Raw genomic sequence first — 19,899 nt, 5'->3', positions numbered from 1 at the left:
TACTGCGCATCCACACATGCGCAATACAGGTGTCTCATCACTGCTGAGGAGGAGTGCAGGAGCAGTACAGAAGGAGGGGCTGTCTCGCCGGAAGAAGCATGGAGGGGTAAGTATAAAATATGGATCAGGGTTGGGCTGAGCAGATAGAAAAGCGTGGGATAGTTAGAGAGACAGGGAGGGGAGAGAGGAAGGAGATGAGGGAGTGAGGAAGGAGGGGGACAAAGGTGAGAGGGGTAATGAGGAACGCTGGGTTCACACCAGCGTCTGGTCTCCGTTCTGAGGTTTCCTGCAGAAGACGGAAACCTGTCAGACTGAGTCCGGCCGTGAGCACCAGTGAGTGTTTTATGCTCGTGGCGAAGCTGTTTTTTTTAAACCGGACACAAAGTCCTGCATGTCTGACTTTGTGTCCGGTTAAAAAAAAACGATTTTACCACGAAGAGCACAAAACGCTCACCGGCACTCACTGCCGGACACTTTTCAAACCCATTCATTTGAATGGGTTTGAAAAATGCCTGCAGGTTTCTGTCTCCAGGAAACAGAAACCTGAAAGCGGAGACCCCAGGCGCAGATGTGAACGAGCCCGAAGTTAGAGAGCATGTAAACAAAAGCAGAGATACCAGAAGCCCCGAGAGACACCCAGAAATCACCCAAAACACGGATATAGTTTTCAATGAAATGGAAAGACGGCGCTCTCAGGTCACAACAGGATTTTATTCAAAAAGACAATGATGCACAACGCTAAAAAATCGCCGCGTTTCGGGCACACCTGCCCTTTCTCAAGTGCGTAACTAATTAGAAAATAGATAAAACAAGTATTCACTTCAACGTTTTTTTGGCCAGAGAAGCACTTAGGCCTAAGTTAAAATATACAATGAATTCAAAAAATAATAATACATGATTTATAAAATAATAGTAAAACAAATCTCATATACCAACCTTATCATTTAAAATATAAAAAAATCTATATATACATAATAACAAGTAAATGTGCCAAATCATCTCAATCTCATGATAGAAAGCCATTGCATATCAAACACTGATCGTTAGCATGCATCATTGTGTTGTTATTTATATCAATGTGGCTACCAATAATCCCTAGTTTACAACTACAGCAAAAAAAGGGGGAGCATAGAGAGTCTTACCTTCACACAAAGCTCGGTCAGTCTGGAAGATGTATACAAATTGTATGCCGTGTGCTCCTAGGTTTAAATATAGTGGAGCTCGTTTGGCTCCCTACATTCCTTGGAGTGTTGCCAGATGGTGCGATTCAGGTTGGAGAACATATATGTCCGCGCAAAATATTAAAGCTACACAACAATGTGCTCTAAGTTGTAGCGCATACGTGACTCACGCGTGCGTGGTATATTTAGCATTACTAAGCGCATAGCTAAGTGCTCATACGTGATATGCATATTCGTGGTATGATTACCATTACGGAGCACGTGACTGAGTGCTCATGCATAATTCGCGCATGCGTGGTGTATTTAACATCGCGGGACACATGACTAAGCGCTCATATGGTAAATAAAAGGTATTGATGTTTTTTCGGATTTCTCCCTAATATTACAAATGAATTGGAGCAACTCATAATGAAAACAATTGTTCCAAAAAACAACAGATATAGTAAGAAAAAATATATATACATACATATAAACACATATATACACATATATACATACACACACACACACATATATATATACATATATATATATATATACATACATACACACATACATACATACATACATACACACACACATACATACATACACATACATACACACACATACACACATGCTACAGACTGGGACTTATATATTTTCAGCACATATATAATGATTAAACAATGTAGACCTTATTACTATGTGATTACATTTGGGTAAGAAGTATTGATGGTCCTTAAAAGTGCAAAAGTAATAAAGAGCTAAATCTCCAACTATATTTTTGAATACATATTTGGGATAGGAGTAGATAAACTCTTTAGGTATTTGGAGGGAAAATACATTAAATACCTAAAATCAAACACAGACAAAAAGTAAGATATGGAGTTAGATTAAAGATTGGATTACATACATTTATTTATTTATTAACGTCTTCTGAAGCTATATTAAGACCAAAAGGATGTAATGTATTAAACTTAAATAACCAAAACATTTCTCTCTTATTTAATGTACCATGCCTATCTGTAATTCCAGGAGGGATCCAATCGATGGGTGTTACAGTGAAACCACTAAAGCTTTTGTTATGATGTTCAGCTGCGTGTCGTGAAACGCTATGTTTAGTATATCCGTTTAGAACATTCGAGCGATGTTTATTGAGACGTTCACTCAATTGTCGAGTAGTTCTACCAATATACTGGAGGCCACAAGGGCACTCCAGTAAATAAATAACAAAGGTAGATGTACAATCCAAATGATGTCTCAATTTAAAGACTTCGTTTGTGGTAAAGCTGCTAACTTCACCAATTCCATTCTTAATGGATTTACAGCATTTACACCTATTACGATTGCAGCAAAAGCTTCCTTTAGGCAATGTGTTTGTCGTCAGGACAGTTGGTTTTGAAGAACGTAGTTTACTAGGGGCTATTAAACTTTTCAAAGTTCTTGCCCTTCTAAATGTAAAACCTGGTTTTGCGGGAAGAACTTTCTTAAGAAAGGGATCGTTAGATAAGACTGGCCAATATTTACTAATTATATCCTTTATATGTTGCTGGGACGAGCTAAAAGCTGTAATAAAATTTATGTCATAGTTCTTAGAGGTTGAGGTACATTTTGGAACTAGACATTCTGTTTGTTTTAATTGACTGGCTCTAGAGCAAGCTGCTTTGATCAGTTTATTAGGGTAGCCTTTTTCTCTAAACCTATCAGAGAGAACCATACTCTGAGTCTGAAAATCTGCATCATTAGTACAATTCCGTCTGATGCGGCGGAATTGTCCAAAAGGAACATTTTCTTTCCACCTCCTATAATGGAGGCTACGAAAATCTAGCAGACTGTTACAGTCGACAGTTTTAAAAAAAGTTTTTGTGCAAATTTTTCCATGGTCATTAGTTAATATAAGATCTAGATATTCAATCGAGATGGGATCTGATTTTCCAGTCAAATGAATCCCCCAGGTGTTAGAGTTAAGATAATCTGTAAAAAGTTCAAAAGATGCTGCTGGTCCGTCCCAAATAAAAATTAAATCGTCAATGTACCGTCTAAAATAAATAAGGTGATTGGCCCATTGATGATTCTCATAAATCCATAACTTTTCAAACTGGCCCATGAAGAGATTGGCATAACTCGGGGCCATCCTGGTCCCCATTGCCGTTCCCTTATTCTGGATAAAAAGTTGGTCATTGAATTCAAAAATATTATGTTTTAAAATAAATTCAATACTTCTAAGGATAAATTCCCTTTGTGCTGGCGGAAGTTTGTTATCAGATTTCAAAGTAGTTTCAATTGCCATAAGCCCTAAATCATGGGATATGTTGCTGTATAGGCTAGTGACGTCTAACACTGCCCATCTATATGAACTCTTCCATTCAAGAGGGAGTAGTTCACGTATTAGCATTGCTGAATCTTTTAGATAGGATGGCAGATTTACTACATATTTTTGTAGCAATACATCCACATAGTGTGAAAGATTACGAGTTAGGGCATTGAGACCTGATATGATAGGCCGCCCTGGTGGATTATCTCTGTTCTTATGCACCTTGGGGAGGTGATAGAAGAGTGCAGCTGTCGGATTCTTTATATCCAAAAAAGCTTTTTCTTTGTCTGTTAGTATACCTTGTGTATGTGCTTTCTGAATGAGAGATTTATACTCTTCATAATGTAATGTAGAAGGATCATAGGGGAAGGGGGAGTAGTACTCTTTGTCAGACAGGATACGACCTGCTTCATTCAAGTACGTTTGGCGGTCTTGTACTACTATTCCTCCTCCCTTGTCCGCTGAGCGAATGACTATTTCATTATTTTCCATCAGGCTTCTACAGGCTTGTCTTTCTGCAAATGTCAGATTATTTCGAGAGGGCTGATCTCTTTTATTGAGTTCCCTAAACTCCGATGCAACAAGTGAATAGAATGTTTCTATATTATTTCCACGATGGTGGATTGGATGAAATTTGGATTTAGGTTTTAGATTGGTATGGATGGCAGACAATTTTATGTCATTAGTGGATAGGGTCGAATGTAATTCCTCAGTGTTTTTATTCAAATGGGTTATATCTGGACCTTCAGATCTCCCCATATTCACTATCGAGAAATGTCTCTTTAAGGTAAGTTTGCGAGTAAAAGCATTGAGGTCCAGAAACAAATCCACTTCATTTGGGTTTTGTGTAGGGCAAAAGGAAAGGCCTTTGGAGAGAAGGTCTATTTCTGCACTACTGAGGATATGTTTGGAGAGGTTAAATATACAGCTAGGGAGCCTTTGTTCTTTTTTCTGCTGGGGCTGATCAAATTGGGTTCTGATGTGCTTACACTTCCCTCTGGTTCCCCGTCTACTTTTCTTTCTAGTGGTGGTGAATCGTTGCTGTTCGTTAACTTTCGTTTCTGTTGTGTAGGTGTGAAAAAATCCGATATCTTTGTTAGAAGAGGTTTCTCTTGTACATGATAAGAGGTTAGCGGAACAGTTGGAGTGAGTTCCCGAGGTAGGGCTAAAAAAGAGACCTTAGTAAGGGTGTGATTATGGATAGTGTTATTATGGGAAATATCTTGGATGGTGTTATTATAAGATATCTCTTGGATATTTGTTTCTGAAGTGGTAGGTATGGGACTATCATGAACAGAAATAAGTGAATCTTCTAATTCCAAGGGGGTAGAGGTATGACTGTTATCAAGAGGTGGGGAGATTTTGAGGAGATGCGTAGGTGAATTATGAGTAACAGACACATAACTAGATGACGGATATTCAGCTGGTGTGTGAAAGAGGTTAGGAGAACTAGGTTTGGGAGATTGAAAGGTGGTAGCTGGAAGTGACAGGGATGTGGATTCCCTTGCTTCCGGAAATTTAAATTTTATTAGATTTTTTGAGGTATTTTTACTGGAATTTAAGACCAGAGGGGGAGGGATTGGTCTACTGGGTTTGATGCTAATATGACTAATAGATTGTTTCGTAGATGTATTAGTGGAGATTTTCGAGTTATGATGACTGGACTTAGTGTTTGGATGATTTTTAGCTGTAGCTTGCCTCACATAAACCGAGGAAATTACTGTGCCTTTTGGAGCACGATCAAGATTGTCTGGTCTAGACAGTTTACTCTGGGCTCCAGTCTTAAGATGGTTTTTCGAGCTGTTGACAAAGGTTAATCCTTGATGATTAGATATAGATCGTTTTCTATACCTAGAAGTATTAGGAGTTTTGGGGGTTTTGGGCGTTCTAGGAACACGAGATCCTAGATTACGTTGTTTAGTGATTTTTTTTAGATTTTTTATCCCAAAACCTAATGTTATCATTTCTGAAATCGTCTCGATCTCTTTCAAGTTTATGTGTCTTGTACTCCAGAATCTCTCTTTCAATATTAAGAGACCTAGTGCACAAAACCTGATTCATTTTGGTGAAACTTGGGTGTTCACTATGTATTTCCAGGTCTGCTGTTACAGTAGTGATTTCTACACTCAAAGCATCCGCTAAAGCTTTACGTTTCTGGGAGAGACGTTGTAAAAGTCCCTTGCTGCATTGTTTAAGATAGTTATTCCATTCTTCAGTAAAGACAGAATCATTTGGAAATGGGGAATCTATTCTCAGTCGAAGTCCCCGGGGTACAAGCTCCTCCTCCAGATATACAAGAAGGAACCGGTGGTCCAAGGAATGTCGGGTTTCGTCAATCAGAAGCCTCTCTAGTGTCCAAAATCTTGAACTCAATTCCTCATGCGAAATAAGTCCCCTTCGTGGGTCTAGAGGGATCTCTTCTGGGGAGTTGGTTTTTCTGGCCGCAGATGACTTAGTGTAACGGCTTACCAAACTTTCCCTTTTTTCCATCCTAGATTTGATATAGTCCATATTGCAATAGGTGCTTCTAGGTGTCCAAAATGGAGAATGGGGTGGAGACCTCCCTCAAACTTCCACTACAACCCGTGTGTCACTGGATGTTGGACTAGAATAAAAAACAAAAGAGACACCGAGCACACTATATAGTGTAGAATGTCTGATAAATTTTGGTGGAAATAACCAGAAGATTTAAAAGGACCAAATGGCCTCTCACCTGATGAGGTTGTGACAATCGCTCACAACTACGTTTGGGGTTTACCGTCAGGTGGAGGAGGCAGCACGTCTGATGGACACCGGCCAAGGCCAGGGAAGATAGAGTTTTCAATGAAATGGAAAGACGGCGCTCTCAGGTCACAACAGGATTTTATTCAAAAAGACAATGATGCACAACGCTAAAAAATCGCCGCGTTTCGGGCACACCTGCCCTTTCTCAAGTGCGTAACTAATTAGAAAATAGATAAAACAAGTATTCACTTCAATGTTTTTTTGGCCAGAGAAGCACTTAGGCCTAAGTTAAAATATACAATGAATTCAAAAAATAATAATACATGATTTATAAAATAATAGTAAAACAAATCTCATATACCAACCTTATCATTTAAAATATAAAAAAATCTATATATACATAATAACAAGTAAATGTGCCAAATCATCTCAATCTCATGATAGAAAGCCATTGCATATCAAACACTGATCGTTAGCATGCATCATTGTGTTGTTATTTATATCAATGTGGCTACCAATAATCCCTAGTTTACAACTACAGCAAAAAAAGGGGGAGCATAGAGAGTCTTACCTTCACACAAAGCTCGGTCAGTCTGGAAGATGTATACAAATTGTATGCCGTGTGCTCCTAGGTTTAAATATAGTGGAGCTCGTTTGGCTCCCTACATTCCTTGGAGTGTTGCCAGATGGTGCGATTCAGGTTGGAGAACATATATGTCCACGCAAAATATTAAAGCTACACAACAATGTGCTCTAAGTTGTAGCGCATATGTGACTCACGCGTGCGTGGTATATTTAGCATTACTAAGCGCATAGCTAAGCCCCGAGAGACACCCAGAAATCACCCAAAACACGGATATAGGTATATGGGTGCATTTATTAACCCATTAGTAGCTTTAACAGACATTTTTTAGTAAAACTTTTTTTCCCAGAAAACCCCTTTAATATTATTTTCACCAGAAACTGGTGAAATAATGGATGAAATCTATGTCATCTTATAGTAAATTTCAGCTTCTGGAGCATGGACCACCTGAGATGTGCAAAATGTATTAAGGGGCATATGATTTTTGTGTTTTTCAATATGTTACCATTTTCAAAATGTCTGCCGGCTGTTAGGGAACGGAAACCTTTTCCTCTTGCATGGTCTCATAGACCATAATTCTATCGGCGAAAAGTTTCCGCTGGCTAGATATGACATTGATAGGGATGTCCAGGTGACCCCTCAATCACCTTTGTGTTTGCTCCTATTGTAGATGTGATGGTAGACTCTCCTGATGAACAGTCTATAATGACCTACATCACGCAGTTTCTCGAGCACTTTCCAGAACTTGACCCGGTGAGTATTTATTCCAATTTCTGTTTTGTTTTTTTTTTACAAAAAAAATTCTATAAAATGTATCTTTAGGGATATATTCACATGCAGACATTATTTGCAGACATTTCTGCAACTGGAAATCAGTTCTATTCATCTTAATGGGGTTATTTTAGCAAGTAACACAATTACCATGAATTTACCATGAATGCCAGAGAATAAATCTGAAGAAAATACCCCATCGAATCTGGCGTGTGTGAATAGAAACTAACTGCAATAACATAGTACTTACGTCACCCACAATACCAAGCACAGCCACTGGTAATAGACGGTAAAAGAGAGACAGCTCTCACAGGGTTTCTGTGACCTCTTCAGTCGGCTGATTGACAGGGTTGCCCTGCAGGGCTGTAGCTATAGGGGATGCACATATAGCAAATGCTACCAGGCCCTGGAGACTCAGGGGGCCCAAAGCCCTCTCTACAACATAAAAAGATACCAGTGTTATAGATAACATATGGTAATTGGGGTCTCTGCTACAGATTTTGAATAGTTACAATATGCCTCTAGTTCCCAGCGTGATATTGCTGGTCTGTCCTAAGAATAGGCCATCAGTATCAAAGACATGAAAACCCCTTCCTTTTTAGGTAAATCTCATCCTGAGACTTTGTTATCCATTCTCCACTCTGACTTATACACACACAGTGGCTGGCATGTAATACCACATTTTCCCTGTAAGGAGAGTTTATAGGCTAGCCACTGCTTTCCTTGGGGATGCCTCATTTTCAGTGTCCTATTAAAGCAATTTTCTGGAAATTTGTAATAGGATACTTTAAATCTAGGGATATGCCTATACTTGAATTAATCTATGAAGAGGAACTTGGAGACTAATTCAGTAAGTTCTTTGACGACAACTACTACAAAGTCATCTGACAGGCCAATAATATTGTAGCATTTAAGGGAACCTGTCAAATTATGTCTTCTGGGCTATTCATGAATGGTACTCACAATGAATAGTAAAGGGGTATTCCCATCTCAAAGATCCTATTTATACTGGTAGCTTATGTAAACTGAAGACTTTTCCTAAATATATTGCTTTTGCAATGCTACTTTGTTTTCCTGCTATGTAAACTTATTCCACCCGTAGTTTACACATCGTTTCCATAACCACGGACCTGTATGATAGGACAAGTGACATCACTCACTGTTCTGCCAGCAGGACAATCAGTTCAGCTAATTGCAATTTGCTGATAAAGCAAAGTCTGTTATCTCTCTATGTAAATACACAGGTATCACTGAGTCTACAATGCATTTGCATATTGTCTAATCTGCATAAGTATTGTGATACTTCATAGTGTCCTGTTTAGCAAATTGGGAGGTGGAGAATACAGGAAGTGAGAAGAAGAGACAGCAGACAAACTGCTGAAATAGTGATTTGGGAAAACCCCTTTAATATGACGCTATTGAGATAAAAAAAAAATCAGATGACTTCTTCAGAATCACATAAAAGTTCATAACTATAATATTTTTCTCTTGATCCTCAGAATGATTTTACAGCGCAAAATGAAGAAGTTCCCCTGGAGATGACCTATGTTAGATATAAAGATGGGCCAATGGAGGAAGAGGGTAAAATTATCACTGTGAATAGAGATGAAGATAAAGGCTATACAGTAGAACTTGAGACAAGGCCTCTTACTCCACCAGAAATACATGCCTATACTAAAGTAAATACCCCAGATGAGGGCAAGCTAAATTTGGAGAAAAGTGAGAAGAATCCATTCCAGGCTCCACCTGAGAAAATGCATAGTCAAGAGATAGAAGCTGAAGGTGGTGGGTTCAAGTTAGACACTGTCTTACAGCGCCTACAAAGGTCTCCAAGGAATTCTGATGTAACCAGACACAATTCTGGTGGGCCTGAAATAAAGGCTGTAAATAGTGCAGGAGATAATAGAGGCTTAGGAGGTCACGTTGACACCTTCAGAATACCGAATGGAAAAGATGCTCTTCCTCATACAAACTCTGCAGAAGATGTTCAACCCAACTCAGTTTCAAGCCTTGGGGATACCAATAGCAGTGTATCATCTTCATCCTTTTCATCTATTTCTGATAAGGAATCCAATGACATATTTTATCAAACCGAGGTGGACTATAGTCAGCTAAAGCCACAAGTGACAACACAAATACTGTCTAAGACAAGTGAAAATGATGATTCCTACAAGTATGTTCCTCACCAAGATCATTCAATAGACAATCACACCAAGCAGTTGACAGTCTTCCAAGCCTATAAGGCAAGTGATGTTGATGTTCATGCCCAGTCTTCAGACAGTGAACCAGAAGGAGAAGATAGGACTGACAGTACACCAAAGATTTCAATTATCCCTCATGATTTATTCTATTATCCTCATTATAGTGTGCCCATTGCAGATGTGTTGCATGCCTTTGCAGACACTTGTCCAGATAGCCTCATGGAAAAGACCTTCACTTTTGAAGTCTCACCTGAGGAACAGGCAGGTGACAATGAAACGCTCAGTAGTGGAATCTACTTGGATACTGAATCAACGAGAAGTGATACTTCAGTAGAAGAATGTCATGAGATGATATTAGGTTTGGAGGACTCTGTACAAAATGAGAGTCATGCAAAAACAGGTTCACAAGAGTCACCAGTGAGATCAATGGCAAATGGAATGATAGCTCAAGCTGCCCGTGATGTATCAAGCAGTGGTTCTATCTTTCATCCTGGTTATAACCATACATTTCAGGTAACAGGTTTATTTTATGTTTGACCTTTATTAATTTTCTTGATTTTGCTCTGATCTTTGGCATTACAAGAAACTACATTTTGATCTTCCAAGGTAAAAGATCAAACGCAATGTGAACCTATAACAGCACTTGGCAGTATGCTGTGAGAAATGCACAGTGGAGTTTATTCCCTGCATCCAGGGTGGTTTTCAACCATTGCATTGCAAAGGAATCTACAGCAATAATGACAGCAGATGGCATACCCGCAGTGTAAAACACCTTGTGCTGCAGATTTTTTTCTACAGTGTGTTGATGGGTTTGTTGAAATCCCATCCATTTCAGTGCTACTGTAATTTGCATTAGATTAGTTGTCGGTGGTTCCTCTGGCACCTAACCCACTGCGACGTCGCAACGTGTGGCGCTGAGCTAAAGGGCTTTTTATCTCTTCACTATACAAATAATAAGTGGCTGATCACTGAGAGTCCTACAGCTGGAACCTTCATGGACACAAGAAGGGTGTCCTGTGTTCCCCACTTAAATGGTGTGGCAATCAAAAATGCACATAGGGGCTCTATTCAAATTCTATGCAACTTCTGGAGGTAAAACCTCTATAAGGAATTACCCAAGCAAATTCTATGATTGAGTACCCTATTTAGTAATAGTCTCATGGATTCATTCACATTTTAGGATATGGTCAGTGGCACATTGACCTAGTCCTAGTTTAGGTTGTACTACTGATAAGACTATGGAGGTGGATCCTGGGACATAATACAGGTACCATAAGCCAGGGACTGTTCAAAAAGCTCAGCTTCCCAACCCTTCACACTAGGAATCCTTGTGACCTTACAATGTCCCATAGTGGATCTCCATGTAGTATAATGTCCCACAATAGCCCCTCCACTCAGAATAGTGTACCATAGCAGCTCCTCCACACAATATAATGTGCCATAGCAGCCCCTCCACACAGTATAATGTTCCATAATGGCCCCTCCACAAAGTATAATGTACCATAATGGCATAGATATGGTAATGAATGAAAAGGTTCTTGTTACAAATTTGTCCATACATGAACTTTTTGGGACTTGCCACGCACAAACTACAATTATGCCCTGAGGAGATGAGCAAACAAGAGAAACTATTTTACTCACCTTCCCTGGGCTCTGGCGTGTCCTCTTTCTGCCTCTTTCAGTCTCGCCTCTTGTATCAGTGAATGCTGATACAGTTGGTTACATGGTTAGATGATAATGGTGCAAATGTGCTGTTACTTGCCGCTTGTTCCCCTTATAGCCTCAGACTCTGGGCAACCACCCATTTCACACATATTGTCATCCACCTAAGGTAGATTTTAGAAAATCCTAACTACCTAAATGTCATAGTCCTAGTACCAAATTGGCTCATGGATGGTGCTGAACTTGGTTCAGGGGGGCTTACCTGTCCTAGGGTGTTCATAGTAGTAGCTATTGCCGATTATGTCATGGGGACCAAAGTGACTTCCATGCTGGGTGTATGTCCCTCTTATGAACAGATCAATATGTTTAGAGTCAAATGACTTTTATATATGGATTTTAATATGTGTTAATACAAATTAATATCTCTTCACATGATACTGTATCACTTCAGTTCTGCGTGTATGTTGGTTGTATTTTATCAGGATGTTGGTACAGATAGTTCAGAGGAAGAGCGAGAAGATGACTGGTCAAGAAGTGAAGAATTTGTATGTAGACAGTTAGATCTAGAGGATGATGATGATTTTCCTGAGAAAGAGGATAAAGCAGACAAGCAAGCTGTAGAAACTGAAGAGTTCTGGCTGACAAGGTAACATCCTATGCAGTTACAGCTTATGTTTCTGTGCTAAATATTGGGGAACTTCTGAAGTTCTGCTGAAAGGACCTTATTCCATCTATTATGTAACACCCATTCTGTGACCACAGAACTCCTGTCCTGAAATACTCTGTACTGTTGGAACAACCGTGCTACTTACCCCATGTAATTCTTAGACAGTGACCTCCCGCAAGTTCACCATATTCCCCTAGTCATTTTGTTCTCTAGACTCTATGAAGGTTTTGCATCTGTACCAAATAATAGCTACAGTATTCCCAATCTCTCTCTTGCAGGGATATACAGAATGACAGCCGTGCATACAGCAGGGGAGAATTGAATACTCCAGAACAGTCAGTGAGTAATGCTGGAACACTGGAACTATATGTAACCATAGATGGCCATGTTTTAGAGTTTTTTTTTGTTTGTTGTTTTAGGGGGGAGGGGCAGAATTAACTCTCCAATATTATATGTATAGATCAGATCTTACTCAATGGATCTGAAATCAGATTACATGGGCTTTACAGTAATATCGGTGCCAGCCCATCATCACTTCTATATTATTATAAGTATATTATAATATTTATATTGTATTTTTGTTACATTGTAGTCACTACTGTTGCATGAAAATAATATTAATTTCTCTTCATTTGCCAGAATTATGGAGCTTATCAAAATGTTATTGGGGAAGGTGATCGTCTTCTAGGATTTGGGTAAATGTTTTTCATCTACATATGTTTCTCAAGTACGATTATGTTAGCACCCCTGTCTATGAATATTACTTCATTTTCGATCTGTGCTGGTAAATGTGGTAATATATTGTAAGGATTGGAGTCAGGGTCAGGCAGTGCAAAGTGACACAGCTGGAAAAGCAACACTGTGCAACTAATGACAAAAGGGGTCACAGGCCCTGCAGCTATAACTATGCTGTAATATCTGAGATGAGGCAGACCAATGCACTTCCTAATTGAAGTGCGCCTACCACGACTCTTTACGCTTCTATCCCGGCGGCTAGGATAAGGGAAGAGGAGGCCCTGAAAGTCCTAGGGACTGGAGTCACGGGGTCACACCTAAACAGAAAGCACAGTGTAAATGCAATGCAAAATAAAAGACTAAACAGCATGGAACCAGGGAGGACCACAAGTCCCAGCAAGACACAGAAGAGAAGGTGAAGTCAGACGAGCAAGAGGTCGAGCCAGGAGATATAATAAAGGTACCAAATCAAAAGACAAGGGATAGTCACAAATACACGCCGGGTATACAAACCAAGGAACAGACCGAATACAAACAGACAGGGAATCAGACTGAGCAGGGGAACCAGGAAACACAAAGTGAATGGCTGGCAAGGCTCCATGCCTGGGTGGGGTTTAAATAGCAACAGAGAACACACCTGATGGCTAATGGCATGGAGACTGAGAGCAAGGAAAAGATTAACCCTTAATGACCTAAGCACACCCAATAGAACTCCTAACACGTCTCCCAGGGAGACGCCGCGTAGCAAGGAGACCGCGGCGACTCCGTATCCTGACAGTACCCCCCCTTTGAGGAGGGGCCTCCGGACCCTCAAGAGGACCCCCTGGCTTAGTAGGGTAAGAACGGTAAAACCTCTCCACCAATCTAGGAGCGTGAAGGTCTCTGGCTGCCACCCAAACACGCTCCTCTGGTCCATACCCCTTCCAATGTATGAGGAACTGAAGGGAATTCCGCACTCTGCGTGAATCAATGACCCGTTCCACCTCATACTCTAGTTCCCATTGTGACCATTGCCGGAACATACTTTTTGAGTAGGGACTTATGAAAAACTGGGTGAATATGGAGGGACCTAGGAAGTGATAATTTGAATGACACAGGGTTGATTATTTCAGAAATGGGATATGGACCAATAAAACGCGGGGCAAATTTAATAGATGGAACACGAAGTTGGAGATTTTTTGTGGATAACCAGACCTTGTCACCCACCACAAAGTCAGGTCCAGGGCGGCGCTTTCTGTTGGCGAAATTGACTTGATTAGCCTGGGCTTTTCTCAGCGATGCCAGGCTTTCAGCCCATACAGTACAGAGAGATTTAGCAACGTCCTCTACTGAGGAAAAGGCGAATTCATTACCTGTTCCTGAGGAGAATCTGGGGTGAAAACCATAGTTAATGTGGAAAGGAGACGACCGAGTCGAAGAGTTGACATGATTATTTAGTGCAAATTCATCCATGGGCAAATATTCACTCCATTTATCTTGGCAATCAGACACAAAGCACCTCAAATACTGTTCCAAAGATTGATTCAATCTCTCTGTTTGACCGTTAGTCTCTGGGTGGAAGGCTGAGGAGAAAGAAAGAGAGACTCCCAACCTGTTACAAAAAGCTTTCCAAAACCTGGACACAAACTGTACGCCCCTGTCCGACACCACATTTGAAGGAATACCATGCAGATGTAAAATGTGACGGATAAACAACCAGGCCAACAATTTAGCTGAAGGCAATTTTTTCAAGGCAACAAAGTGGGACATCTTAGAAAAACAATCTACTACAACCCAAATTACCGATTTCCCTTCAGACAAAGGGGTTAGATCTGCTCCAGATACCTGAAATGGGTATTTCAAGGGAATTAATTCAATTCCTAGAGCTTGCGCCACCACTTCATGGATGAAGTTCATGGCGGCACCTGAATCCACCATCGCCTGACATGCAAAAGTTTTATTACCATTAACAAGAATAGCAGGGAGTAAACATTTCTCAATATTATTAGGAGGTGCCTGAGTGACCCTCCCGGAAATCACTCAGGCATTGGCGTTTCCCGGCGGTGGTTTAGGTCTGGTTGGACAGTTTCTCAGGATATGTCCAGGCTTGCCGCAATACAGACACAGAGCGTTTTCTAGGCGATACTTTCTCCTGGAGGCGGATGTGGACCCCAATATCATTGGTTCTTCTTCAGGAATAGAACAAGAAGTAGGAACAGCAGAAGGAGGTATAGGTTCCAAAAGGACAGACCAAGATTTAGCTGAGGACCCAGGTTTGCTTAATTTCTCTCTACGCCTTTCCCTAAGCCTCCTATCAATAGAAATAGCCAAGGACATAAAGTCTCCTAGATTTTCAGGGACTGGATGACTTACTAGAGCATCTTTTACAGAATCAGATAAGCCTTGTCTAAAAAGGGTTAACAAAGGTCTGTCTGTCCACCCTGACTGAGAGCTCCACTGACGAAACTCCGTACAATAGCCCTCGGCAGTTCTAACTCCCTGCTGAATAGACAACAGATGGGAGTCGGCCAAGGCAACTCTATTAGGGTCATCATAAATCTGACCTAATGTTTGAAAAAACTTATTTAATGAATTCCATTCAGGAGCTCCAGCAGGTAGAGCCAAGGCCCAGTCTTGTGGTGACCCTTGTAGAAGGGACACCACCAGCGCCACCTGCTCTGCTTCAGAAGAAAGGAAATTAAAACGAAAAAATAAATGGCAAGATTCCTGAAATGTTCGGAATCTGTCTGGTTTACCATCAAAACGGTCAGGCAAGAGCATTTTAAGATCCTGACGGGTATTCAATATGGGAAAAACTGGCGTTTGAATAGAAGAACCTGCAGCGGCTGATGCTGGATCAGGCAAAGCCTCCAGACGCTGCGAGACTTGGTTAATTAACCCAGCCATGCCCTGCACCTGCCTTGACAGTTCGTCCAGGCAGTCAGTTACAGAGTGTTCGGCATCCACACTAAACCGCCGGGCGGCCTGTCCAGGGTAAGGGCCAGCCATTATGTAAGGATTGGAGTCGGGGTCAGGCAGTGCAAAGTGACACAGCTGGGAAAGCAACACTGTGCAACTAATGACAAAAGGGGTCGTAGGCCCTGCGGCTATGACTATGCTGTAGTATCTGAGATGAGGCAGACCAATGCACTTCCTAATTGAAGTGCGCCTACCAAGGCTCCTTACGCTTCTATCCCGGCGGCTAGGATAAGGGATGAGGAGGCCCTGAAAGTCCTAGGGACTGGAGTCACAGGGGTCACACCTAAACAGAAAGCTCAGTGTAAATGCAATGCAAAATAAAAGACTAAACAGCATGGAACCAGGGAGGACCACAAGTCCCAGCAAGACACAGAAGAGAAGGCGAGGTCAGACGAGCAAGAGGTCGAACCAGGAGATATAATAAAGGTACCGAATCAAAAGACAAGGGATAATCACAAATACACGCCGGGTATAAAAACCAAGGAACAGACCGAATACAAACAGACAGGGAATCAGACTGAGCAGGGGAACCAGGAAACACAAAGTGAATGGCTGGCAAGGATCCATGCCTGGGTGGGGTTTAAATAGCAGCCGAGAACACACCTGATGGCTAATGGCATGGAGACTGAGAGCAAGGAAAAGATTAACCCTTAATGACCTAAGCACACCCAATAGAACTCCTAACACGTCTCCCAGGGAGACGCCGCGCAGCAAGGAGACCGCGGCGACTCCGTATCCTGACATATAACTTTAGAGGGGTCAGAGCTCTATTCCTCTAATACAGATCCTAATCTCTTGCTTCCCATCAAAAAGATTTACAAATTAAAGCCCTGACTGCCTTTAGTCACCACTGGTGGCAGGGGAGCTTAAATAAGACATCTGTATACATGTCTCTGAAGTAAGCTCCCCCTAGTGTTCACAGAAGACAAGCATCATTTTATGTTTTATCGCTATAGCTGCTTGTAGCAATGGGGTCCTATATATAAAAGTGATCAGAGGAAGCATCTTGCTGAATTTTTTATCCTAAGTTTCCAAAACTATCAACAGGTCTACTTTGCTATAAAAATAGCCAGTGTGTGTGTGTGTGTGTGTGTGTGTGTGTGTGTGTAAGAGAGAGAGTTTAGGTTGTAAGATGAGGAAAGAATCAATGCTGCTGAAAAATGTTATTTGCCACATGGAGTCTATAGGTGTCAAGTTATTATAGTGTAGCCAGATGCATCCAAATGCTGCTTAGTTAGACATGCCTAGAAGACAAGAGAGTAACCATGCAGGAAAGATGAATTAACATGGCCAAAAAAACCCTGATACGAATGGGCAGAAAGAGCAGCTATTCAACTTTACTGTATTTAAGTGATGATATAGTGATCCATAGAAATCCAGTTCATACTCCTTATTCTAGGGGTTATTATACAGTTTAGAAAATCTGTACTCTAGATACATCCCAGTCTTCTCTACCAACACTCATTCAGAAAATGTTAGAAGTTAAACGAAGTCATGTGATTCAAATTCACCATTGTTTCCTTCTTACCAGTAGAAACTGGTTTATCCATTTTTCGGAGCAACGTGTAGCTCTGATAGAGAATTCCCCTGTAGCTCTGATAGAGAATTTTACACCCAAATGATAGTGCTCCACCTTTCCAAATTTATTAAGACTGGGGTATTGTACATCAGTCTTAATAAATGGCCAGACTGGCACAAGGAACCAGATATTTATGAAGAGACTGCGGCCTGTCCATAAATCTATCGATGTCCCCGTGCTAGATTCGAAATCTAAGATGATGTATGTACAAATGACTCTACCAGCAGTACAGTGAGCGCAGCTCTGGAGTGTAGTAGAGGATTAGTAATGTTATATGTGTACAGAGCGTCTCAGTATAAACTGTGATTAAAGGACAGGTTTTATAGCTTCAGTAGTTGCATTGTTATGAGGTGTTAGGTGTGTAATGGTTGGTTTGGTGTAAAGTCCCACCTTCCGCATGAGATTTTTACTTCTGTAAGCATAGAATACATAGTGGAGACCAGGACTCGAACCTTGTGCATTGCAATGTTCATTCTAATGCAGTATGTGAAATGTATTATAATTAATAGATTACCTTACATTGTCTACAGGAAACAAGGGACCAATGATGCCACCATTCTTGGAAGATCTTCTGAGAACTCTACACTTCCTTTCTCCGGCCACCAGTCCCCGAACACCTTCTACTTGCTCATCTTTCTGTGGATCCTCTGCTACTTCCTGCTGATCCTCCCTGAGTTGGATATGAGCAAAGTTGAATTTTTAGTACACAATGACTAAAGACTGTCCCCATGGTGACGTCAAGTCATTTCACATAGACACATGGGTGCATTGAACTTGTTCTCCAGCAATAATAACTCAACCTGCTTCTTATATTATACTGATGCAAAAAATGAGCAGGAAAGGTGCATAGGTGAGGAAAAGAAGATTGGTTTGTGCCTTTTTGGGTAAAAAAAAATATTGTTATGGTCATTTCTGAATGCTTTACCTTTATATGTTGCTAGTGGATCTAGCTCTTTATTTATATGAATGATCCAAAATGACCTGCCTCCAATGGGTCAACTAGCAATGCAGGAGGCATAGAGGAAAGAGAGGACCCTATAGCCAAATACAGAATAAGGGGATCTCTTACCTCATGCCACCACAAAATACTGCCAATCTTAGAAAGAAGGACCCAATTTATATTCACCTTCCTACATTTTCAGTTGTAAAGGAGATTGGCATGACCCCCAGGCTGTTTTTTTTGCCCTATTTCGGACATTGCATTGCCTGCGTTGGTGTAGAGCTATGTGACTTTCACCATATTTGAAGCAGTATAGATAAAACCAGAGGCTCCTTACCCTCCACTTGAGCTGTGTCTATGGCACAAAGGGCTTACATGGTTTCTACTCAGCTTCTTCAGTATGTGGCAGCTCTTATATGTCTTCCCAAAAACTGCCACCGACAGATGTATTATGTGTGGTAAGCTCTGATAACAAATCTTACCAAACTACTGAATTTTTAATAGTCGTTGACTACTTAAATACTTGACTACTGTATTGAGGTGTTTACCCAAAAAGAAAGGGGGAGTTTACTTTCCAGTGCAATACCAGCATCTACGTCTCCAAAATATTTCCATTGTGTACCATGGACACAATACAGAGGACCATTGGTGACATTGCAGGGGACAGTAATGGAAATGTTGTGGTTCACGGGTCACATTGCTAATTCAAGGGATTTCTACCCCCTGTATTCAGCTTCTAGTAAGCAATGCAAGTCATGACATTCATTGTAAAAGTTACACTACGCACACTTCTCCTGATAAATTCTGACAACCATCTATCACTCTCTGACTACCATAACATATTGTAAACTACAGAAAAGAGGTGAAAAGAACTTGATGGAGATATTACTATAAATGCTGTATACCTTCAAATATCATTTTACTTCTAAAATAACTCTACAAAAGAATTTGAATCACTGTATACATATCGTATACATTACATACATATTAATCCTGCATTACAACCTGTAGTATACTGCATGGCTGCACTCACTATTCTGCTGGTGAAGTGTATACTCATACTAGGGACATACATTACTTATCCTAAGGTGCATACTGTATTATACTCCAGAACTGCACTCGCTAAAGTATTTCATGACTTATCCTGCACTGATACAGATGAAGTTACAGCAAGTAAGTCATTAGACAGTAACCTGAGCTCCTATAATGCAAGTTATCTTGTCCTTCATGACTATACAGTGTCAGAACACAGATCACCAGAGAAAACTCTGTGCTTACACTAAAGAATTATGGCATAATTCATGTACTATCTTCAGAGACTCCACCAGCAGAATAGTGAGTTCAGCTCTGGAGTATAATACAGGATATAACTCAGGATCAATACAAGATTAGTAATGTATTTTACTCAATAACTCAAGTATAATAATATAATTATAATGTAACGCAGGATCACTAGAGGATTAGCAATGTTCCTACACAGTGACTCCTACAGAATGGAGTATAATATAAGAGGTAACTCAGGATCAGTACATCATAACCAATGTAATACCCAGTAAATTTTCTTTTTATGTAGAATAATTCTGTCAGGTTAATAATAAAATG

The 19,899-nt window shown here is 40.6% G+C and overlaps 1 protein-coding gene across 1 annotated transcript in view; it reads left to right on the top strand.

Annotated features, from left to right (window-relative positions):
• The window catches only part of CLMN (calmin), an 83,876-nt gene extending 65,358 nt beyond the window's left edge, over positions 1-18,518 (top strand). Inside the window, exons 8-13 of the mRNA XM_075282443.1 lie at positions 7,455-7,537; positions 9,055-10,269; positions 11,901-12,064; positions 12,364-12,424; positions 12,725-12,780; positions 17,888-18,518. Coding sequence (XP_075138544.1) covers positions 7,455-7,537; positions 9,055-10,269; positions 11,901-12,064; positions 12,364-12,424; positions 12,725-12,780; positions 17,888-18,074 — 1,766 coding nt within the window. The 3' untranslated portion in view covers positions 18,075-18,518. The remainder of the gene's footprint in view (positions 1-7,454; positions 7,538-9,054; positions 10,270-11,900; positions 12,065-12,363; positions 12,425-12,724; positions 12,781-17,887) is intronic.
• Positions 18,519-19,899: the final 1,381 nt, after the last annotated feature.

This window comes from Leptodactylus fuscus, chromosome 7 (assembly GCF_031893055.1).
Source record: "Leptodactylus fuscus isolate aLepFus1 chromosome 7, aLepFus1.hap2, whole genome shotgun sequence".
Classification (NCBI taxonomy): Eukaryota; Metazoa; Chordata; class Amphibia; order Anura; family Leptodactylidae; genus Leptodactylus; species Leptodactylus fuscus.
Note: the sequence above shows the minus strand (reverse complement) of the source record. Positions and strands in the feature narration are given on the sequence as shown.